General features: G+C 38.7%; 1 protein-coding gene across 3 annotated transcripts in view; it reads left to right on the plus strand.

Moving 5' to 3' along the window:
• Positions 1 to 25,689, plus strand: part of phkb (phosphorylase kinase, beta) — a 146,833-nt gene that overhangs the window by 61,691 nt on the left and 59,453 nt on the right. For all 3 annotated transcript variants that reach the window (XM_042484300.2, XM_042484291.2, XM_042484283.2), the window contains 4 exons: positions 3,318 to 3,375; positions 5,095 to 5,172; positions 8,193 to 8,351; positions 8,836 to 8,930. In XM_042484300.2, coding sequence (XP_042340234.2) covers positions 3,318 to 3,375; positions 5,095 to 5,172; positions 8,193 to 8,351; positions 8,836 to 8,930 — 390 coding nt within the window. The remainder of the gene's footprint in view (positions 1 to 3,317; positions 3,376 to 5,094; positions 5,173 to 8,192; positions 8,352 to 8,835; positions 8,931 to 25,689) is intronic.

The raw sequence follows: 25,689 nt of genomic DNA on the forward strand, positions 1-25,689 counted from the left end.
CTTAGCTCTCCCGTTCTCTCTCCCCCTCCCTCTAAATAAACACTCCTCTGCGTTTGTATCTCTGTATGCACCTTTGTACCGTCTTTTCATTTTTCCCCCTCTCATCCCTCTCTCACACGATGACTCTGCCCTACAAAGGCATTAATTAGAGAAGCAGTGAGACTGAGGCAAATAATTTTATGTCTTTTTAGGCAGATTATTGTACCCTCCAAAAAATCATTGCCATAGGACCCACACAGTACCTAAAATATGCAGATACCGCACTCCCTCTTTGGATAATCTTCACAGAAACTCCTGTGTGTTCTCTCAGTTTTTTTTATCCATTTATTATATATATTATTTATCATTTGTTTAAGAAAATGAACTTCAAATTGGTTATTATTTTCAGTCCATAACTTAAAGGAATTAATTGTTTCTGTGTCTATCTGTCCATCTTCCATTAATATTTATTTTGAAATCAATATAATACATGAATTTACAATTTAATTCAACTAAGTATGGGATTTATAGGTAGCTTAACCATCAAAGTAAATGAAATTGACTATATTCTGGGTTGTGTTGAAACACAGAGTTTGAAGCCACATATACTTAATTACGAACATTAGCCATTTACGTAATCACATTCTGAGCACATGACCCGTAGTGTTTGCTTGGTAATAGTGAATGCAGCTCTCATACTTTTATTTGTGTGTGCCAGCTCTACCAGCCATTTGTTATTGCAGTAGGACGTCATCTCTTTAATCTTCCATCAGTGTGGAGATTATTGAAAAAGATGGGGGACAGAGATAGTGAGGAATAGTGGCATTTATGGTCAGATTGGCTAAAATGATGATTTGTGGATGAGCTGATCAAAATTTGCAGGTTGTTTGATTGTCTTTTCATGCAGACCGTGATAATTTGTTTTGTTTATAAACATTTGGTGACAAAGAAAAGAGTTATTTTGTAAATATAGAGCTGTTCACATTTCTGCTGTGTGTTGGTGCTGATCCTCTTTAGTCAAGCACAAACAAGATGGGATTGAATTACAGGAATTAATAAGGCTGTGATTCACTTGACTGTCTTCACTGCATGTGACTTGTACCCAAATGAAGGCTGTGCGTTTGTGTATGTGTGTGACATGACACACACATGCAATGTGTGATCTGTAATAGGATTTCTGGCTGAGTAAGATTCAGAAAATAATCCAACAAATGATGGTGTTCATGTCAGTTCAAGTGTTTGTTCTGGAAAATTCACTCCAGATGCTGCCATATGCTGGGTTTTATTTTTCTTAGTTCTGTTGACTGGAAACAACTTGACAGTTGCACAGTTACTCACACACTCATCACTTACTCATTCATTTCAATCAGTCAGTCCCAGCTTGCAAAATGTTTATGAGGGACAGGTTTAACTAAATCAAAAACCTGATATTAGTTAGTTATTTAATCATATGCTTTGGCTTTCACATTTACCAGATTTCAACACAGCTTTGCACCCATGGTAGGTTTTGGAGCATTTACAGAGAAAATCTTTCCAGCTGATTTGGCTGTCAGGTCATTTAATGGCTGTTATCAGTGGTGATAAGCATCACAGATATAGGTTTGTGGGGGCCTGCCACACCCACTAAAAGGTTGAGAAAGCTACTATCAGGCCATTAAAAAGAAAACTTTCTGCCAGAAGGGGCTTTCATGGGACTTTCTTCCCTGTGTGATAATGTCTTTATAATTGAACGGTGGGTCAAACATGGGACCTTCACCAAGGAGATCGGGGTTAAAGTGAAAACACGAAAACACATGAAAACAATATTTATGCCGAACCATAATGTTTTCCTAAACCACGTTGTTCTGGCACCTAAACTTAAAAAAAGCAAAAGAGAAACCTAATCTAACTAGAAATGGCCATTGAATAGGCTGAAAACAACCTTTTAAAGGAGTAGCACTGGCAGGTGTAACTGCAGATAATGGCCATTTAATGGACTGATAACATCTCAGTCGCATGATCTTTTGGAAGAATGTTGTTCAGCCACCCAGTGGAGTTCAGACTTGAAGATACCAGCCCGTTCTCATTCTAAACTTGTCAACAAATACCTCCGCTCTGCTAGTGCTTTTGGCATATGAGCATGACGCCAAAAGCCACATTTTGCTTCCACCTGTAATGCAACTGGATGGTGTCAGCTGAGAACGCAGCCGGATATAGCTCATGGCTGTACAGCACCAGGCGCGTCCACATGATACATGCACGGTCGGCATCATCGGTCGCGTGTGCATGAAATGCGGAAGGATGGCATCAGGTGATAACGCTGCAGGTGATGACGTAATATAACACAAGAAATCCCGAGAAATTAATTTTACTTTAAGTCGCGTGTTTAAGTGTGTTTGCTAAACTTTGCCTGCTTTTTAATAAAGATGGACATAAGCGCAACACAACTCTGCTCTAACTTTTTGTAATTGTATGATGTATCAGTGTAAATACTGATGTGTATAGATGTTACTCTTTGTACATTATAAGTAAGTAAGTAATTATACATTTATTTTAAAAAAAAAAGTGAAACAATTGGAACCTGGCAACCACAACTATCTCCCTATAAATGTTACGGTGCAAAATTAGTTTTTGCTGTTTTACTCTTTATGATGTACCAGTTGCAGTCTTAAGTAATAATACCCATAATCAGTTATGTCTTGGTTAGCTCAGACAACAGCAGACGAGATAAACAGACTGGGTGCAGTAGCATGACCTGCTGCCATCAGAATGTGATTTCCCCAGATGGATCCATGTAGCACCGCTGATGATTTAGGCTGACATCACTGAAATTATCCAATGAATGAGTTACCTGTCAGTCCACAGGACTTCATGCCCACTGTTGTTGGTTCAATTGTAATAACTCAGGTATCCAATTTATGTACTTTTAATTGTTATCTCCTACTTTCAAGTCTCGTAATGTAACAGATTTTTTTGTTGAAGTGGTGGAAGTGTGGGCCCACAGCCAAATTGTGAAAATAGTCCACTGATGCATCTTTTCTCTCACTTATATTTCACTCATTTCATATTTGTCTCTGCATCATAAACTTTCTGACATCTCAGACCTTCAAATGTCCTCCTGAAAACAAATAGCAGACTTGAATGAAAGAAAGTGACCTTGCAAGGGAGCATTATTATTCCATTGTGATCTGTCAGTTTTCATCCACAATGTCACGTCTTCTATATACCTTCCCTGTGCCACGCTGTTCCATATTCAGCGCTACTAAAGTTCAGCCATCCGCTGCTTTAAAGTCCCTGCGCCTCTCTCCCCTTTCTGAAATGGAAAAGCAATAATTCCTCCTCTCTCTGTCTCTCTCCAGCTTTTTGATGGAATCGAGTGCGAGTTTCCCATATTTTTCATCTACATGATGATTGACGGTAAGCCTTGTTCTACCCATAGCTGCTGTTATGGTGCCTCAAGTGGGTCATTGTGAAGATAGAAGACAGACTTGAGGCATTTAACAGGAAATTACATTTTGGTGTTTGCTAGGCGTTAGAGGGCTCTGAAACACTTTTCAAAAATAGGTGATGTGTGAAATTTGTGTGTGAACCTCTGGGAATGGTCAGACATACAGCGAGTTTCTCCAAATAATGTGAATTCAAGCATCATTTAATCACTCTCGTTCTGATTTATACTCCACTGACATTTGTAGGACAAACAAACAACCTGATTTATGGCCTGTTGTCCCATCTCAGATGCCTCAAACTGCTCATCTTTATGGGAGCATCTTTTAACAACTCAAAAACAATAAATTGTCCTTTTAAAGTGATCCAAGCAGCTAAATCAATTAAATGATCAACATTCAGATTTCTGTTTAGTCATACATTCATTTAAAAAGCACACAACAGTGCTTTAACATTAACGACCCCCAAATGACCATTTCTTTATCAATTATAAACTCGGCGTTACTTTGAATTTGTGTAGAAAACTCTTTTCTTGCATGCCTCTGGTGAATGTAGATTCCAAAAACTGAGAAAAATCTTCATGAATTGAAATAAAAAATGGCTGAGTTTTACAACAACAAAACTATGTCAACACATCTTTTACAAACTCTGACACATCACATGTAGTATAAATTGATACTTCCTAAACAGAAAGCTGTTTTTACTAGGACACTCAGCTGAAACTGACACTTACAGAAGTTCTCTGCAAAGCCGGACTCCAGTGACAAAAACAGTAATTTTACCTTGGTGATCACCAAAACTGCTGCTCTACCACTGCTTCTCTTTGTTCTTTGTTATGTTATTGAGTGACTGTGGTGTTTTTAAAGGGTTACCTGTGAGTCACCAAAAGTCACACAATAACACAAGTAAACAACTGATCGAGGCAGTTGTAAACCAGCAGCTTCTGTGTTCAGCGAGGTAAAATGACTGCTTTTGTTCATGGAGTCTGGATTTGAGGGGAGCATGGATAAGTTTTACTTTTTTGTTCAGTTCTCTGTCAAAAATGGCTGTTTGAATGTGAATGTCTGTTTCAGAAATACTGAGCATGCAACTGTATAAATTTGACTTGGATTATGCAGCATGAGTTACGGAAGAGTTTGTGAGTGTAAATTTGCTGTTGTTAGATGTGGAGCCCTATTCATCAAAATGTTCTCCATTTTCTTCATGAATCCATTGTAACACAGGGTGTGTAATTGACATACAAATGGTCATTTGGGGATTGAAGTATTCCTTAAATTATGCAGCAATCTACAGATAATTTCCACCCGTGTCTTTCAGCTCATTGTTTTGGTTTTATGGCCCAAACCTCACTGTTTTGCTACTCTCAGCTCCCATGGGCAGTGTTTCCAGCCACAATACACAGATTTTTACAGCAAAAAAAAGGTCTTATAAATCTTTTGTACACTACCTGCTCAGCACCAAACAGCAGAGATGAAGGTAGCAACTAACTGGTAAACATGGACTTACATTCATCAGAAGGCCATAGAGATGCTTCCATATGAATGCTAATCTTGCTTTTTATCTGCTGTATTAATAGACAACTGTTGTTGTTATTTGTTGCAAAAAGTTTCATCTAAAAGTTTGATCAAATGTGTGTGTGTGTGTGTGTGTGTGTGTGTGTGTTTTTAATGTGTGTCTATTTGTTTGTTGCAGGGGTGTTCAGAGGAAATAAAGCTCAGGTCAAAGAATACCAGGACCTCCTTGAACCCATCATCTTCCACTCTTATGAGGGTGGGCAGTCACATGAATATATACACACACATACACACACACACACACACATAAATGCAGTGACTGATGGATTTTTTGATGGACAATTACAAATGCACAAACACATGCATGTAACCACCATATCAATATGGTCCGTATTGGAGCTCCTGCCTCTTTTCTCTTTCCCTCTAGCGATGAAAAACTTTTCTTGTTATATCACATCATCCATATTCATGCATCACATGCTATGACCCAGGTTCACAGGGGCGTTACATTCAAGTGAACTCAGCCTTTCTTCATGTGTGGCGAGCCTGGCTTCTGTAGTCACCTGCAGCCATTGCTGTGAGGGTAGTCAGCCAAATTATGGGGATGTCAAGAGCTTTGAGTTTCTGTTGGTCTGTTCATAAAAGAACAGGAATAATTGGAGTGTAGAAAGGATAATGATGATGTGTGGCAGAGCTAGCTTGCTCCACATGTCTCCACAGTGCCTTTGTACTGGTTGTGTATGGATTAATAAAACTCCTGAAGTTAATTGGCTGGATTTTATAGGATAATACAAGTTTTTTCCCCCCATTTACCATTAATGCCCATGAAAAGTCTAAACCCACAAATGTATCTGCAGCTGTCAGAAGCTGCTATTATGTGTTCTGCTCCAGGTTCAGCCGACCCCCCCCGGGAGTCACGGTCTCCCATTGTTTGGATGATGCACACACATGCAGGGTGCAGCTCAGGGAGACGTGCTGCTGAATTGTAGTGAATGGGCAACATTTACTACCATTGTGCCATTCTTTGAGTCATTTTTTTTCTTTGAAGGGGGTTCGATTCATATTAAACCACACTTTCAGGAAAATTTAGAGCAGAACTTGTATGGCTTGGAATAAAACGATTGTAGCTGGGGCTGTCTCATATACAGGCACACATGCCATATTTTTTTTACTATTTCTACCTTCACCTGAAATGATCAAAATATAGCCTGATATCACACTATATTGCCTTTTAATTTCTTGTCATTTCTCAGTCTTACACCATGCTCATGTCAGCCAATATCTTTTTTGGAGGGATGAGCTATTTAAGCTTGTTTTCCCTTTACTTTTGAGTGAAGTATATTGATAACTATAGGGATAAATATAATAACTTATAAGAAATGATAAATGTAATAACTTTGTTTAAACCTTAAATTTTCTTCTTTTGCAACCATGGAGTCTAAATTTGAATAGTGCCCAAACACTTGAAAAACTAATGACACTCTCATCAGACAAGTTGTATTTTGTGTGAAGTGAAAATTAAATGGCTATAGACTTTAGAGCCTTTTTGAACTGGTATTAACATGTTTGAGTGATCCGAACACAAGTGGACACCTGCAGAATCTAACACATCCTCTGTCATCAGGCAAAACGACAGATGGTGAAACGATACTTGGCCTAGCTTGTCGTAAAATGAGCAATATATAGAATGTTAGCGTACTGTCACCATATCAACCACTACGTCCTGCACAGATGACATAGTCTTTGTTGGGGATGCATTAGGATGCATTAGTGTTTACAAAGAATATGTGGTCAAATGCATCCGAGACCACTTCGGCAAGTGGTTTGAGTGACTGTGTCACAATATGCCTTTGTGGTCACTTGTATTCAACGCTGTCCACTTGTGATCTGATCACCAAGAATGCATATTGACACCAGGTGCAAACCATAGACTGTATATAAAGATGAACGACATGCTCCTATTTAAATATGTGGGGTACTGCCACTGCCATCTGCTCTGGTTACGTCATTCGGAGCCAGAGTCTGCGCAGTAAAGATACCTGCATTGGGGGAGTTCCTACCAAAACATCCAGTGGAAAATCCCCTTTTTGGAAGACTTGAATAACTCATTAAAACCAAACATATCGTATAAACAATCACTTGAACAAACTTTAGGTGGATGAAAACTACCTTCAGTGACAGAAACCATTTTTGGGAAAAATTGATGTGGCATGTACTTTTAGTTTTTTAGTTCGGTCTTTGTCCCATTCACTAACATGGAGGGGAGGGATTTATGACCTATACTATGATCCAGATTGAAAAGCTACACTTTGGAGGATTGTCATGTTGTCCTTTGTTATATACAGTCTGTGGTGTAAACATGGCCTTAGTCTTGTTTTTGTTTTCCTTGTTTCTTTCAAGCACAACATCCGGTTGCCCCCTCATTTCAGTCTTTATCATTGCTACCCTTAATTCATGCTCGTAGGAGAATGTAATAGAAAGAGACAGTGTACACAAACAAAACATTAGGAGTGGCTAGTTCTGTGCCAAAGGCATGATCCCTCACCAGCCTCCCACCCATAAACTCTCCCAGTTGCCTTAGCCCGAGTCTCCACAGTGGTGGGTGAATGCTTTTTCTCCTGCACTACCTAACACACCTAATTAGTGTGCTGCTTCCACTGACTTGGAATGAATGGCTGTACCTTTCAATTCCGACTGGAGTGGCACAATTTTTACCCTGAGCGATCAGGAAGTACTTTGCTCCACTATGGTGGTTTCACACCTGGCGCCCATTATGTGCCTGTCATGGTAGATCTGTGAAAACCCACTTTTAGTACAAAAATGTTATTTCCTTCTAGTACACCTGTTATTCATGTCATGTTTTTTCCAAATATACGCAGGTATATAATACCTGAATTGCTTTGAAAAGCCCATTTGAACTTTAAATAAAAAAAATCAGAAGTAATTTTTGTAAAGCATAAACAGATTGGGGGCATGCATGCAGCGATTGAACAGTGCACACATCAGTGGTTGACTTGTGCTTGTACAGAACATGCTGAAACGTAAAGATGTTCCTCCTAAGTAGAAAATTGGTTTAAAAACATACAATCACTGCAGTTCTCTGCAAAACTCTGCTGCTACATACTGTGCTTTGTGTTTCAACACCGCAGTCTTATTTAAGTGTGTTTTTTGTAACAACAATGCAGATTGATCTTGCTCAAAACACGCATAGAACACGTGTCCAGAGAAGGTGCTGTCTACATGAACACAGTCCTCACTTCCCATTTCTCACCCCAGGCCATGCTGTGATCCCCAAATACTACTATGTCCCGGCTGACTTTGTGGAGGCGGAGCAGAACAAGCATGGAAGCCAGAAGCGTTTTCCCAGCAACTCTGGCCGTGATGGGCTGTTCTTCCTGTGTGGTCAGGCCCTTTACAACATCGCCAAGCTGCTGGGTATGCATCTGTGTGTGTGCTTTCATATGATGCTGTGAACTCACACGCTCGCTCTCTTCATTCATGCATTCTAATATCAAGTTCATTAAAAATGCAACATTAACGTGGCCTTAAGGTCATATTTTATGAGATTTATTAGACCATGTTATTTGGTATGACACAAAATATTCAGAGTTGCCCAAAAAATCTATTAGTCTTTCATTATTCATGATTATCTAATGACTGTAAATAATGCTTAATTCTTCACTGACATGAATTAGAGGATGCAGCTTGACTCATCCATTGTGTCTGTAAGCTTTTCTGTATTTGTGTAAATGGTCGGAAATAGATTTGTTTTTTCTTTTTCTATGTGGGCATGTGTTTTGTATACATGTCAATGGAATTTCTTTCTGTGTGTGTGTGTGTGTGTGTGTGTGTGTGTGTGTGTGTGTGTATGTATGTATGTATGTATGTATGCATGTATGTATGCATGCTCACAATCCAGTGGATGAGCTGATCAGCCCCAAAGATATTGATCCCATCCACCGCTATGTTCCCCGCCAGGACCAGCGCAACGTCAGCATGCGATACTCCAATCAGGTAAGCTCTAATGTGACCTTTATTAACCATCATCACATGGCTCCTATCTGAACTCTAATTGAACACCTTGTTGATATGACTTCTAAGAGCGTTTAAGTGAACTGGGGTTGCAAAATTCTGTAAATATTCAAGGTGGAAATACTCCATGGGAATTAAAAGAAAATAAAACAAGAATAAAATGGAAATATAGGGATGTATTAACCATGTCGTATGCAGATAGAAATAAACTTAGCACATGATATAAAGATTATTTTCCTCTCAGGCTTCCTGCCAGTCTTCATCGACTCCCTCCATGTCAGGTTTTAGATTCACTCAAGTGCCAAACAGTTTTGGTGTTAGATTGTTGCATTGTTCTCATCACAATTTATCCACATTCTTTAAGCTTTGTGAAGCCTGAGTAAATTGGCTTGATTTCTTTCAGAAACATGGGAGGGTGACAAGCTATTTAACAAAAAAATGGTTCAAGAAATTGGTAAAAAGTTACGAGAAAGTTATCTGAAAATAACCCAAAAAAAGTAAAAAACACATAAATTAAAAAAACGACAAGAAAATTACCCCCAAAAAGGGCTAGAAAAATGTTCTTTTTTCTGTAACATCATTTTAAATATATAATTAAAAGAATGATAAAGAGTCTTTTGGACATGTTTAGCAGTTTGCAGGACATTTCTTGCCAAATTGCTCATTTTGATTTTCATGTGTTTTGGAAGAAAATCAAACTATTTTTCTCAGGTTTCAGAGGTTTAAATACTAGTGGAAGGTGTCTGATTCCAGGTGTTACCGGAAATTAAATTACAGCAACTAACAAACACCTGCATCAGAGGTGCAGAAATGAACAGACAGTCAATAAAAAATATTTTCAGAAAGGTTTTAGCACTACTAGCCACTTGCATAAATGGCAAACACATTGCCATGTGAAATATAGCTCTCTTGCTATATGTCCACTCAGTTGAGCTGGATTATTTGTGGCGAAGGGTTGATGGGAGTCCAATCCCAGATAACTACAGTGTTTTGAGTCATTGTTCAGTGTCAGATGTCACCCGCTGATCACATCCCCACAACACTAGACAGATGCATCACGTTTTAATATTTTTCTCCACACAAACTGTGTTTACAGTCTTGCGTTCACTGTGTGATATAAGTGATGCTGAGCAACACATGCACTTGAACTGGAGTTACATCAAGGTGACATGTATTTTGCCTCGTATCATTACTGAAAGGAAACTACAGCAAATAGTACCACATGCAATCACTGTGCCTCTTTCAGTCACTGTGATGGAGCAGCTTTTATTCCGAGCATAAGGGGTTGGAGTGGAGATTACATTGCTAGATGTGTGTTGCTGAAAAAGTGAAGATTACAGAGCCATACTTCAACTTCCTCAGTCAGGACGTTTACATAATGTTAGAAAAAGCTGTATTATTCTGTTAGTGTGAATAAAAGTGGACTTTTGAAATACATCTACTGAACTTGGACTTAATCAAATTTCTCAAAATCAGACTAACGCTCTCTGTTGATTCGATCGACCTTAGACACCTTAGTCGCAATTTAAATGGATTAGGTGTTCTGCGCTTGTTCCTAGTCGCTGCTCCGTGTTTTTAATGTTTTTAATTTTGGCTTAGGTGTGTGACGTACAACTTTAAAAGGTAGCATTTTATATTTATTTTGATGAAAAAGTTACACCCCAGCCATCCCCCTCCTCTGATAAATAAAGTACAGTCCCACAACACCGGCACAGTGGATGTCTTGATATGGACAGGACCACAGCAAAACATACTTTAGCCACCTAAAAAATCAATATCAATTACATGAACACTATATTTGAATATGTGCTCCTCTCTACCTTACGCACCAGGTGATGGAGACAGCGGTAAACCAGCAGCTCTGCTGTTCAGTGGAGTAAAATGATTCTCAGTGGAGACTGGTGTTTTTGATAAAACGGCTTCAAATCCCTGCCGGTAAGGGCTGTCTTACGACAAGGTAGATCAGTAAAAATAATCTACATATAGCATGTTACACTGATATTGATATTTTTAGATAGCTTAAAATGAATCAATGACAGCAGAGTTTGCTCAGCGCTGTTTAATTATATGTACGTGACGTGGCAGGTTTCCACCCTGAAGTTACTACAAATATACAGTTGTGATTATGATGCAGTCTATAGGCTAGACTGCATAAATAATGTAAGTCAATAGCAACTAGATGAAAGGCGGCATATTTCCTCCTGCAGTGGCGAGGTCTGACATACTCCTGTCAATAAATAAGATCTCCCCCGGTGCTTGTATACAAGCACCGGGGGACAAGTAGTCGGGTTAAATGGTAGTCGGGTTAAATGGTCTAATCGAGCCATAACTGTAGCTTGCCTAAACTGTGCATGTAAATGTACTGAGCGTTGACTTCACTATCAACAACCACAGAAATCATCAGAAACTAGGATAAAACCTAACCTATCTCATTTTGTAGCCACAGTATCCCCTATGTGTAGCTACATATTTGAGGAGGCACATGTCAACTACGGCATAGCAACAGCAGCTGTGTGCGTAGGCTTCAAAGCTATGCAATACCCCCTTAATGAACAACTATAAATCCACCTTTACTCCCGCACTCGCCCACCAACTCCACCTCAGGCATTCCCATATCACATCTAAAAAAAATTCCAGTCCTCCGACCTGCTTACTTTGTTATTTTATTCATGTGCGCTAAAGTTTTAATTGCAATTCATCCACTAAACAGCAGAAACTATCCTTTTTTTTACCTTGCCGAGGGCGAGTCTTGCAGATAAGGATTAAACCCCGTCCATTTGCTCTACGAACCGCCACTCTGAATGGCGATCATGTCTCAGGTTTAATCCATATCTGAGAGGGCTGGCAGCTCTGAGGATCGCACAGATGAAGGGCAGAGATACGTGTACAGCGGCCTGATGTTCATTCTCTTTGCTGTACAGTGTGGATTGATAAGTCCCATTCTGCTCCTGTGCGTTGAATTTTGTTGCTGATAAGGTGGTGCTAGAACAAGGTGCACAAGAGAGGATCGGTCCGTAGAGGTATTATGAACGCCAGACTGAATCAAATAGGTTGGAGGAAGAAAGATCAACAGGAAGAACAAAGACAAAGAAAAACACACACGCACACACACACACACACACACACAGACAAAATATCCACGATAGAAAAGAGCATGTCAGCTGGTAGGAAAACTTTGCTGAGAGATGGAATAAGAGAGAGGAACATTTGCCTAAGAGGTACAAATGTCATTATTTAACTCTGTAGGGCATACATATTCTTTAATATGAAGAAGGCCAACTCTTCAAGATGCCAGAATTGTAAATTTTCTCTCTCAAAGGTTTTGACATTTATCTTTTTTGTAAAGACATTTCTTATTTTGTCTTACGCTGTGCTGACTTATTGTAAAAGGAAGTGGTTTTAGATTTACAAACCTAGATGAGGAATATATATATCGAAAAATATGATTTCATTTCCATTTCACTATGCAGTCGTCAGATAACAAATATCTTGCACCACCTATGAAAATCGAGAAACTATTAATGTTTAAGGGCGCACTTTACTTATTGAGCTATTTAATTCAATTTAAAACTATAATAAGGACTCAGCTGGTAGGGAGGTCCATAGACAATAAAACAAAATAATGTTAATAATAATGAAAAAGAGACATAGAAAAAATACTACAGTCAATCAGGTATTTACATACAGACAATCTCCAGTGGCTCCAAATTCCGGACTTTAACGTCACTGAGCTCAGTCCAGGATTGGCCAAAATATTGCAATTTTCAGATTTTACCACTCTCACATATATATATATATATATATATATATATATATATATATATATATATATATATATATATATATATATAAATCTAATTTCTTGTTACAGCAAAACAAGTAGGAACACCAGCACTGAAAAACTGGTTTTTACTAGAACTCCAAGAGGCTTTCAGCAGCAGCCTCATACTGTCATTATCGGCCACAGTCAGTCTCTGCATTCAGTCAGTCTATTGTTTGTTTGTAATCATGGTCTGTAAGTGATTACCAACCCTTATTGTTACAGCCCGGACAGATAAACTAAAGTACGCACCCCTTCAACCCCAGATATTCCAAATGTGTTGCATTAAATGGATTTGAAACTGGATTTTAGTTTAATTAAAAGCTACTAGTTAGTTGGCAGAAGGTGTATGTTTCAATAGCTAACTAGTTCAACCATTTATAATAATAATGATAATAATAATAATAATAATAATACATTTTATTTATAAAATGCTTTTAAAAGGAAGTAGTAAAAAGTAAAAAGCAATATAAACAAAATTACATCAGCACACGCAAAAAAAAATTAAAAAAATTAAAAAAAAATTAAGCAAATCGGTGACAAACAAGCGCCTCAACAGTCACATATTAAAAGCTTGTTTAAAAAGGTGAGTTTTTAGCAGGGATTTAAATATGGATGTGTCAGTGCAGTCCTGAATATGTGTGGGGAGTGAGTTCCAGAGTGAGGGGGCAGCTATGGAGAATGCTCTGTCCTTTAAAGAAAAATGTCCTAAAGAATGTCCTTATACATTATTTGGCTCACTGCACACTACTACTGCACGCTGCCTACTAAACAAATGATTAGATATTCCATTACCAACACACTATTGACACTGATGTACTCTGAGGCAGCAATTCCAAACAGGTGTTATTCGGATAAACTGACCATATTATTGGGAATCTAGATGGTTACATTCTCACCTGAAAAAATATTAAAACTTCAACGTTTTGTTCCTGGCTCAGTATCTTTGCTCAAAATCTTTGCTGCCATTCGAAAAGACACAGGACATTGTGGGACAGCTGAGAATGTTCAGTGAGCTCACATCTTGTTCTCAGGAATTCTTGCCAATGTAATAAACATCCAGGCATCTCACAAAACAGGACTCCAGGACTTGTGACAGTCTTTGAGACCAGTAGTGTCCATACAGTATAACTACAACTTCTGGGTCTATTACCTGAAGCCCAAAGACTTTTCACTTTTCACCCCCCCACACATTTCACTATGAGAATTTGATTCTTAAGGTCTGATAACATTTGAAGGTTTGGAAGAGCCACATGATTCAATATTTTATTCCTTTTTATGTTAGCAGAGCGCTAAACCGGAAGTTAGACACTCTGCCAGCAAAGTTTCTAGTTCACAACTGCTTTCATAGGAATGAGTGATTCTCACCTGACTCCACGACTCAAAATCCACATACTATGCATTGTGAACGCCTTACATACTCATTTTTATGTCATAGTATGAATAGCATGTTAGAATGTGAACTTATTTTCTATTACTACTCGCTATTCCTGTCATTTGTCGATCCATTTACAATCCCAGGTGCTCATCCACTACTTCAGCAATCTATCTACGCCAATTTATTCATTACTTTTAGCTACTATGCCAACCATCAATACATTCATTTATGCTAATATTTTCACATTTTTGGCCCATTAGCCTACTTTTGGCTAACATATCTACTTTAGCCGTTAGTTCATTACTAACTAGATTTCACACACTTTTATTTGCAACATGTGGTGTTCAGGTGTTGTTGTTGTTGTCTCAATGCATGGATATATTTTTTAGTTACATCTTTACACGTCTTATGGATCAAATTAGCTACTTCACTATCTTTCCCTGCACCCACTGGCAACTGCAGAAGTATCCCCTGGGAACATGAACCCCTTGTTGGGATTCATTGGTCTAAATCATTAGGGTTCCTGAAGGGCTGAAGAGAAGATTAAGTATTTATCAAAATGTGATCTGTGCATTTTAGATTACAAGTTGTTTACATCTTTAATTGGGATCAAACAGAGAGCAATTTCTTTTTTTCGTTGTAAACATATAGTTAGTATCAGCATCTTAATTGCATTAGCAGATGCAGTGTGATATTTGTCTGTAGGAAAACTGCAGCTCCATTGTGCTGGCAGCATTGCCTATATGAATTCAACTCCTAAACTAATATGCAGTGTGAGCAAAGCTTGACTCCCCTCAGGTAGGCTGCATATTTTGTTGAGATTACTTTTATCACAATAACACTTTGTTGAAACTGGATTTGTAGGCAGCGTGACAGCTGCTGTGAGCCCGGCCTCTGATAGTAGCAGGCAGTGCTCTGTGTGCAGCCCATCAACAAAAGCCTTTCACATTAGTTTGATGTTTTCAGCCACATGCGGTCCAAATAAATGTGAATGTGAGTGAATGGTTTTCCTTCGAATTCTTTTCAGAAAGAATTGAAAGCCGGGTGGTTTGCTGTCACAGTGATGACACACAATCTTTTCATGAGCGTTTTAAATGTAATTTAGAGACTGAACAGCTTGTTAATGTGGTTATTGAAGAACTGACAACTGAGTTAATGCACACTGTGAAAGCTAACTGGGTGTGCTCACTTTCACCAGTGAGTGTGTAGGTGGGAAAGAGGTAATGAATTTATCATCAAGGAAAAATGCAACTGGTCCCCAGTATGGTCATATGGGTGCCCATTTATAAATGGGACACACACTGCAAAGTCAACCCAGAGGCTAGAAAACTTTTTTTTTTTTTTTTAACGTGCTTATGGAGCAATTATCACACGTATAAGTGAGTGGTTGCCATCACTGAGTCGAGTAACCATCATCCATGTGATACAACTAACTCGTCTCAATTGCAACATTATACTTTCTGTTTACATCTCCCCGTCGCACAATAATGCGCAAACATCTGAGTGGATATCCACTGCTACAAAGTGGTGAACAGAAAGGAAATCACGGCACTCCGAAAATGTGAACAACCAGGAGGAATTCTATAAAGTATTTATTACAGTGGCTGAATCCAAAAAAAAGCCAACATGTTTCGAACACTTTGTCAGGGAGTTAAAAACATGCGAGATATAGGTGTGGCCCCACCGATATAGCAGCAGGAAACTTTCTATCTATCTATCTTTCTATATATCTATAGATTATATTGTGATGAGATCACTCCATCCATGATATACTGATTCACTATTTGATTCATTATTTAGTGATTCATTATTTTGTCTTTTTACACTTTTTTTTCACTCAGCACACAGTCTCCACCAACTCCTGAATGAAATATTTGGCTCTTTAGCTGCTAAATGCTCCATTATTTTCACCAGCAAGACGCTAACTTTGTCTGCCAGCTGTTTGGTGTTAAACATGTAGCTGACAACGGGGTGTTGAAAACAGCTGTCTGAATTGAGTGATTCGTTTAAATTTATGTTTTACGGTGACAAATTGTGTTAACCACCCAACCTCCCAAGTTTTTATTGTGTGCTGCGTAAGTCATTTAAAAAGTCATGTTAAGAAAAAGAGTTGACGTGATGGAGGTCATTCACTTTATAGGTAAAATGATTTAAAGGCAAGGAATCATTTCAAGCACAAGTGTTCCAGGTGTTTTTTTTCTTTTCTGTATTTAGAATTCAGTAAATCTGCGAAATCACCTTCCATTGCCACATCGAGTTTTTCAAGCCGTACCACCTGAAAGCTGATGTGAGGCATATTTTATCTTCCTTTTAATTTTAAAGAGTGTACCTGTATCCTGCCCTCAGCCCGGAGAAATTAGATGGTTGTTTATTCATGTGGCTGGTGGGAAGCTGAGCGACTCGTGGGGTCAAACAGCCGCACAAATTGCAGACTCTTTATTCTCGCTCTCCTCTGCTGCATCTCTGCTTTTTATTCTTTCTTATTACTTCATACCACCTGTCTCTGGCTCTCAGTCTTTTTTCTTCCTTTTCTTATTTCTATTTTTACTTCTATATCTCGTTCACTCACCTTTTCTGTCTCAGCGAGACTCTTAATGTAGCTTTCATGTTGTGTCAGCAAAGACGCTTTAGATAGGCAGAGAAGAAATAAGAGAGAGGTTAAGTGCAGCAAAAGGGGAAAAGGGGAAAAAGAAGGAGGTATATTGACTTTTTTGAGTTTACAGTTTTGTGTTTTAAGCAAGAAATAGTGTGTGTGCGCGCGTGTGTAGCAGCTGTCTTGTTCCCTCTGCATCATTGACGTGCAGTGTTTGTTCTGCGGGCAGAAAAGGCACATAGGCATGCTGGGCTTTCACATACAGTTAAAGCTTGATTTGTACGCTCCCCTACTTCCTTTGTGCATGTGTGTAATTTGCTTTCCATTTTGTGCATCTAAGAAAAAAAACATGTAAGTGTTATGTGTTTGTGCATCCATCTTTGCATATCAATCTCTCTGCCTTTATGTGTGAGAGAGGTTAGTGTTTCTGTGGGTGCGCTCTTATGCAGTACACGTTCATGTGTGTATATGTGTTTTATTCATAGTCCCATCAATTCATTCCACAGCTGGAGACAATAACATGCTTCGCAATATTAAACCCATGAATAGCCTATAATATGGTACTGTTTGGTTCCACATACAAGCTTAGTATGAAGTCAGGGTTATTTGACAATAGCTCTTTCATTTAGTCGGGCAATACATTTTCAAAGGAGCTGGTGAAGTTGCACTTTCTCACACGACCAACAAAAGCCCGTTTAAATAGTTAATGCATGATGTTTGAGTCATTTCCACCAAAATGTCTAAAATACTCAATTTCAACAGATCCTTTGTCAAAGCCATTTTAAACAGCAGTGTGTTATACCACTACATTGAGCACTGAGATTTTTTAATGATGAAGTTAGGAGTTAAGAATATACAAATATGACTTGTTTGCGACCAGCAGAATACAGATTTACAGCACAGTAAACTTTGTTTACTAAAATTGCTAACACTTAGACAAATTGATTTAGTTAAACTTGCCATTTTAAGTAGCAACAACTTCACAAAATCAAATAAATCAAACTAAGTTTTAGGTCAACTTAACAATGAGAAATAAAGTAAACATAAATTAAGACAAATAGTTATATATACTACCTTTTCAAGGCAATTGGTTTCCAAGATTTTTTAATGTAAAATCAAATTTTCCAGTTTTACAGTGCATCAAAAGAAGTCAAGTCAACCCCTTCATTCAACCCATAGGGCCTTCGATATTCGTGCAACATTATACAGACATTGTCGCTTTTTATGCAACTTCATGTCACATCACTTCAGTTCATATCATGTCACTTCCTTCTCTGCTCCTGTAATAGTTTCTACAGAGAACTCTGAATTACAATGAACATAGATATGGGTGCTATTAAGCTGCACCATGGATGTATTATAAGGAAGTCTGGATACAACCATGGAGACGGGGCCCTGTCCCGAGCTGCTCATTGGCACATGAAGTACAAAAAGCTTCTTTTCCGGGTGTAGAATCAGTGTAAAATATCTACCTAGATCTACTGGCCCAAAGAGCATGCGTACTAGAGACTCACGGCAGCTGAGCGTGTTGAGTCTGCCTGAGCGGATAGCTTCCACCGGCAGGTCGACCGACTTCTGGACTTGCGCTTCGCTAGCTTGAATGGCAGCCTAAAAAATTTAATCTTGCGACTCTTTAAGACTTTCCAAATGTTATCAAACTGGATGGTTTAAATCTAGATAGAGAAAGAAGTCATTTCAGGGGGGTTTTAACACTGAAAAATTTTTTTTTAATGATTTACAGACGTCTTTTTCCCGATAGTAGTGGCCAACCGACCTGGATGGTTGGTTGGCCACTATGAAAAAATTTGCATCAGAGCCTGGAGCACTTCCTGGGGGCTTGACTTGCACAGTCAACCTATTTGGTCGTTTTTTCAGTGAGGGTGGGCTGGCCGTAAGAGTGCAGTGCAAAGCGATGGCAATGTGTGTTAATGGGATACACACAAGCACTTAAATCTCACGTGTCTGTAGGGACATATATAACAAACACACAGAGGTAGCCTGACTTCATTCTGTGCTCAGGACGCCATTACTTCACTATATCTTTACATAGCAAATATTAGTTTGGTGCTACATTATTGCTCTGAATGCTGCATACAGAACCTCTAAGTTTTTTTTATTGTGCCATATTAATCCTAAATACACCCTGCCATGACTCCAAAACACTGCAATGCCCTGCGGAGGAAGTGACTCTGACACGTTGCAGCTGACCTGGCACTACATTTTATATTCTTTCACATGCCTGAGTAGTGTGTATTAAGAATATGCAGAACACAGCAACAATTTTAAAGCCATTCTAAATTTAAAAATGATTATGCAGCATATATCCCTATATTGTACATAGGTAATGCACCGTGCATTAAATTTGCATCATGTGTGCATCTCAGCGGGAAGGGAAAGCTGTTTTGCCTCAAACTACTAGCATATGGAGGGTGGGAAGTTGTGATTTAGTTGGTGAATGGGGCGTTAATGCAACGTCAGTGCATAATGGAGCTTGATGCACAGGAACTTTTTACTACCATAATGAACTGCAAACCTGTTAAATAGAATATGAGGCTGTAAAATAAGGCCACAGAGCTTAAATATGTATGTAAGCCACATGGCAAATGGTGAAAAATCAGCATAAGTGTTTTGCCACAGTGCTGCCGGCACCTCTTTGCTCTCATAATAGTAGCAAATGGATCATTTTTTAAGCTTGACCCTGTGGATAAGGGCAGTTTCCCCTGATATTTAGCAGCTCCCAAACTGCACTGGTCGACTATGTTGGGGTTTTTCTGCATGAGAGACGACGCGCTCCCAGGGCTGTGAGGGTGAGTCAGATCAAATGCACCCTGGGGAGCGTGGCGTGACATCCCACTGACAAACATGCAATAATATGCAGCGGCTGTAGCAACTGGGGGGGATCTGTAAATTCACGAATGGCTGTAAAAGTAAATTAGTTGCTTATGTTGCTTATGTCACACACTTGCTTTTAATGTTACACCCCTAATCTACTCAGCTGTTCAGGCATGCTCACGGTGTCACACTCTCTCAGTCTGTCTTCTCTCACTCTCTATCTTTTCCTCCATCCGTCTCTTTAAATTCTGCTCTATTTTTTTGTTCAACAACCCACATACACCCACGCGCAGTGCTGGAGCACATGCAAGAATAGCACTTGTGTGCATTAAAAACGAAGCAATGTACCACTCAACTCCGTCATTGTTAAACTCTGTAAGAACCTTTGGCTTCCGTCAGATTTCTCTCACTGTGTTAGAGGAAGGTTAATGGAAAAATTGCATTGTGGTCCACACTGCGGGAGCCGTCAGTCATCAATCTGAGATAAGGCGGGGGTCACGAGAGGCCCCCGATTTGATGGTGCAGCGTGGGGAACAAACATACCTCCCTAGAGGCGTGACAGAGAAAGAGGAACGAGAGAGGTTGAGAGAGATGAGAGGGAGAAGGCTGAAATATGCAGAGGCAGGGAGGAAGAGAGACAGATGAAGCCTCTTCATTCTGTATATTTAACAAGAATGTTTTTCCAAAAAAACATTCAGTATCTCACTGGTCTGAAGCGGGCAGATTAAAGACAATAGGCCTCATGCAGCAACATTCTCTTAAATTTCTTCTATATTTTCTCTTTTTCAGGTAAGAGAAAATAAAAGTCAGCTCCAGATGCATCAAATGTTCATAACCAGCCAAATGTGCTCTTACCCAGGTGTTCTCAGTGATTAATCCCACTTGTTCATACGCCACCTAATAGCATTCCTCAAATATAAAACTTGTTTTTTTTTTGTTGGACAGAAATTTGTGTTCAGTGTTTTTCTCTCATCTTGTTATAAGTACTCTTGTCTCATAAAAGCTTAAGCAAAAATAAGAAAAACAAAAACATTATATGAGAATTTTACGACAGTTGATTGTTTAGATTGTTTTAGATTGTTTCAATCTGATCAAACCACACCCACACTAGTTCCGATGAAGAAAATGTTTGTTTTTTAGTGCTGTTTTTTAGTTTGATTTATCCATGAATATTTAATATTATAGAGAAATACTTAATATTTGCAGTCATATTTTCAGAGTCTTTAAAAACTTGTTTATTTTGAACTCAACTTTATGGTCTCTAATAGTCAAAATGCAGGTTTTAACATTAAATGTAAATGAGCATCTCTTCTTATTTTTGTATTTTATCCTCTATATCTTCCTTGGTACTTATTATAAAATCTACTGATAAAGCCTACATAATACAGCCTAAAATCTAATCTGTTTTTGGGTACCATTTGGTGGCACAGAATAGTTACACTCAGAGATAGTACAGGATAACCACCTTGAAATTACAGATCATTCTCTAACAAACAGCCTAAAAATGAAATGTAAGTGCCATAACTCTTTTTAAGTGTTTGTGCATTACACACTTCTTCTATGTTCCCCAAACAAACCAGAAATAAAAAGCATTTAATTTCTCTTTAAGTATATGATTGTTCTGGCAAAATAATTATCAGACACCCTGTGAAAATAGCAACCAGTGAATGAAACTGTTGGTTATGATAAATCCAGTATCAAAAAGTCCTTTTGATTCAAGCAACATTGTGAAGCCGCTTGTCTGAATTTGTTATCCGGATGATTATCATTTGAGTACAGCTGGGAATGGAGAGGCAATCTGGCTTCTCCTGCTGTGTACAATGTTTTCCAGTTGGTTTGTTGTTTATTTATAGAGTGGCGTGTACAGGCAGTTGTACATTAAGAGTGTCAAGAGTGTTTCTATTGGACAGCTTGTTTTTCTGTATAAGCATTGGCCACACTTATATGAACACTAATATTCCACTATTATAACCAATATGACATTATTCTGAATTTGATGCAGGTCATGTCAACAGCATATTTTGTTTGGATTTCCTAAATTAGGCCTTTGAAAGACTATAGCATTCAATAGGATATGCAGATATTAGTTGGGTTTCAGGGATATTTTCTGAACATGTATGCAGTGCATTTAGAATATGCATCTCATTTGGGGTTTTTTACTACAATGTGTGACACAGACTCTTACCTAATCGCAGTCAGCTCTGTGCATTGTCATGAATGCATTGTACATTTGTAAAGCTGTGGTGAAGATTGATTCATTTATGATTGGAACGAGAAACGCATCTACTTTTATGAAAGACTTAGATAAAGGGCTGCATGATTCTTGCTAAAATGCGAGTCACAATTTTTTTTCGGAAGAACTGAGATCACAATTCTCTCACACAATTCTTCTTCTTCTTCTTTTTAACGGAATAATTTATTGCACCTAGATTCTAAAGTAAAAATTAACCCACTTCTGATGTACTTGCTGACTAGACAGGGCTTTTAACAGATATTAAAACATTTGAAAGTGCTTGATTTACATGTAATATACACATTTAAAAGTCTTTTGTAACAAAAAAAAACAAAACAAAAAAAACCTCAAGTCTCTTTTTGTCTCCTAGTTTAGAACAACAGAATAATTCATTTGCAAGCTGCTGAATATAACAAATAGAATGTCAAGTCACAGCTTTAGAATAAATAACACATACACTTACCATTATATGACGTGCTTGAGTTAAGCAGCTGTAAAACAGTGGATGTTTAATTTCCTATAAATTCTTTACAATAAAAGCCCCACACTGTTTTATTATGTGGGGGCCCTTCTGTGCAGAGTTTGCATGTCCCCCCCCTCGTGTCTGCATGGGTTCTCTCCGGGCTCTCCGGCTTCCTCCCACAGTCCAAAGACATGCAGCTTAGGTTGATTGGTGACTCTAAATTGCCCTTAGGTGTGATTGTGAGCGTGTATGGTTGTCTGTCTGTATGTGTCGGCCCTGCGATAGTCTGGCGACCTGTCCAGGGTGTACCCCGCTTTCTGCCTGATGACAGCTGGGTATGGCTCCAGCCCCCCGCGACCCTTGCGCGGACAAGCGGTTACGAAAAATGAATGAATGAATGAATGTTTTGTTATGTAATAGCTTTTATTGTGAAGTAGCCAAAACAAGAAATATTGGGTTTTCATCTGCAGTGACCGCACACAAATCCTATTTACCTGAAAGCAAACATGAAACTGTAAAATAAGGCAGACATATGTTAGTACAACAGCAACACCAGAGAGAACGAAGTTCTGAATTGTGGGCTGCTGCACAGTCATGAGCCACAACACATACTTGGTTTTAGGTGGATTTTTGGTTTTAGGTGGATTACAATAATAAATGTATTACACTTGTCTGGAAGATTTTGTTGCACTCACAGTAATGTAATCAAAGGGTTGTTTACTCGAGTGACATCACCTGTATCCGTCATGTTTCTCTCTCCTTTACTGCAGACAGGAAAATACAGTAAAGGCTCTTACACAGAGCCACACAAAGCTACTATAAATGCACATAGGTAAATAACATTAAGAAACCATTTTGTATCTCTTTGGGGGTGGGGACTCATGTTGGTACATGAAACACTTTATAGCAACTGGGATTGCTATCGCAGTTGCTATTAACAACGCAGCACATAGCTCAACACATGAATGCAGCAGCATGATATGAGAGGGAAATGGGACCTAATTCATTGCTGTCATTTCAAAATTAGATTGCATAGACATATGAATTGAGTTTGCAATATTATATTTTTATTTTTCAATCAATTGTGATTTTTGGATATCAAAAGGATATATGCAATTATCATAACGAGCCATCCTTTTAAAGAAGATGGCTGAATGAAAAAAAGAGGGAGACTGTATTTACAAGGTTAAACAAGTCTGCCAATGATGACAAAAAAAAGTGACATCATAGAAGTGTTACTATTGAGGTCATTCCAGTGGAGAGATCATACCATGTGGCTGACTCTAGATTCAAACAGAAAAACACAGTTTGGAGGTCATTAGGAGGACACCATTGAATAATCTACAGACTCTCCCTTTTTTTAAGAGCAAAGTGATGCCCTGAACAGCAAGGAACAGACTGAGGATAGGACCTCTCTGACTCAAGCATGCACACGCGCGCACACATGCACACATGCACACATGCACACACACAAAAACAAACAAAAACACTGCAATTTCGCACTTGCATGCATATCTTCCACAAACCCTAGAACCAAAATTACACACTTTTTCACCAATATCTACATACTTTCCTTCTGTATCCACACACACACGCACAGATACACAGATTGAGTGTGTGCTCGACCCTGCTGTTTGCCAAATGGTCTGGTGGCGCGCAGGAAATGTCGAGCCCAGCGGTCTGTGACAGTAAAAGCCCCAGAGAGATGGCTACTGACCTTAACCTGCAGGAAAATGGACATCACTCACACACACTTCCACACTTTGCATGCATTGACTCTTGACACACTCATACCAGCACATGCACATACTGCTTTTATGTACTCCCAGTAGTTGTGTATGTGTGTGTGTTTCTGTCCTTCTCAGACACACCTCTGCCTCCTCTTCTGTGTTACAAGCTGCTCTCCGTGCCAGGGGCCCCATTTAGCCGTGTCTGATAGGTCTGGCCCTTCCTGTTCCATTGCCTCACTGTCAGGGTTATTGGCCAACTCTGGCGTACACTGTCTTCCTATTTACAGCTAACGTATCACACAGAAACAAAAGGGAAGCAAGCTGCCAGGATACACAACCTCTGAGAGGATGACAAAAAACACCTGAGTTGAGATCAAATATTTGAACCTGCTGTGCTCAATTCATCCCAACCCTCTCTTGAACAAAAGGCTGTCACATCCCTCGTATATTAAGGTACATCAGCCCCTCCTGCTGCTGGATGCGGAGTGTTAGATGAGGATGGGATTTGTGTTGGGAGCCAGGTGTGCTGAGAGGGAGGCATCTTGGCTTCTATTAGCTGCTTGTTGATGGTTACTGCTGACAGTGTACAAGCACAAGATCTCAATGGGGAGGCAGCTGTTCACAGTACTCACACCTGCAAGTACCTGAAAGTCATACTTGAGTAAAAGTACAGACATCTTGCCAGAAATTGACTTTGACAGAATTTAAAGTCACTTATTACAATATTACTCGAGTAAATGCCTTAAAGCATCTAATATTTATTTATAACTTAATTTTTAAAAGTAAAAGTATAAGTAAATGCTGGTAATAAAAAAAGCAAGTGGTCAGAATTTTGAGAATTAATCGTAACATGTACTACTTTGAAAATGGAGCTTACATAACCCTTGAAGTAATAAACAAGGTCTTTTTTGCAATTTAAAGGATCTAAAGAATAAAATCCAGTTTTTGTTTCCATCTCATTCTTTCAATAGTCTGTCCGTTCCCTCCTCCCTTTCTCTGTTCCTAACCTATTTTATAAGATGTTTAGGGTAATTGTAGTGGAGCAAAAGTAAACACTTTATTTAGAATATGTAGTAAAGTAGAAGTGGAAGTTGACAGAAATATGAAAACTCAAGTAAAGTACAGATACTTTCAAAAAATATATTTAAATACTGTAACAAAGTATCATTACTTCATTACACCACTGCCTAAAAATACAAATGATAACCAGAATGACTTTACTCAAAATGGCAGTGGCACATTTCCAGTTTAGTAATCTGCCTCTTGAAACAAATGCAGAGGCCAAATACTCAGTCAGTTTCACATTCAAGGAGTCCTTACAGATTTCATTTCATTGTTTTAATTTTATTTTTAAGGACAACACACATTAATCAACATTTCTGTAAATGAGCCAGCTGTTTTCAACTGTAGCCCTTTGGCTAGATGTTGATCCTTTTACGCAACTCTAATGTCAAATTCAGCATGAATTTATGCGAGACTTGCATGCTTAAGCTATTATTTTTTATGGGCAGGTCAATCTGCAATCTTTTCCAGATTTTTCCATTAGAAACTCCCAGTCAGCCATCAGCAAAAAGCAGCGACATAGCCTACAGCGCTGATTCAACTTTGGCACAAAGTTCCACTTGGACTCAACAATTAACTAAGTAGAATCTGGTGGTCATAGGTCCAAGACAATGGTCACTGTGACCGTAT

Source organism: Plectropomus leopardus, chromosome 1, assembly GCF_026936395.1.
Source record: "Plectropomus leopardus strain MGB_pleo_1.0 chromosome 1, ASM2693639v1, whole genome shotgun sequence".
Lineage (NCBI taxonomy): Eukaryota > Metazoa > Chordata > Actinopteri > Perciformes > Serranidae > Plectropomus > Plectropomus leopardus.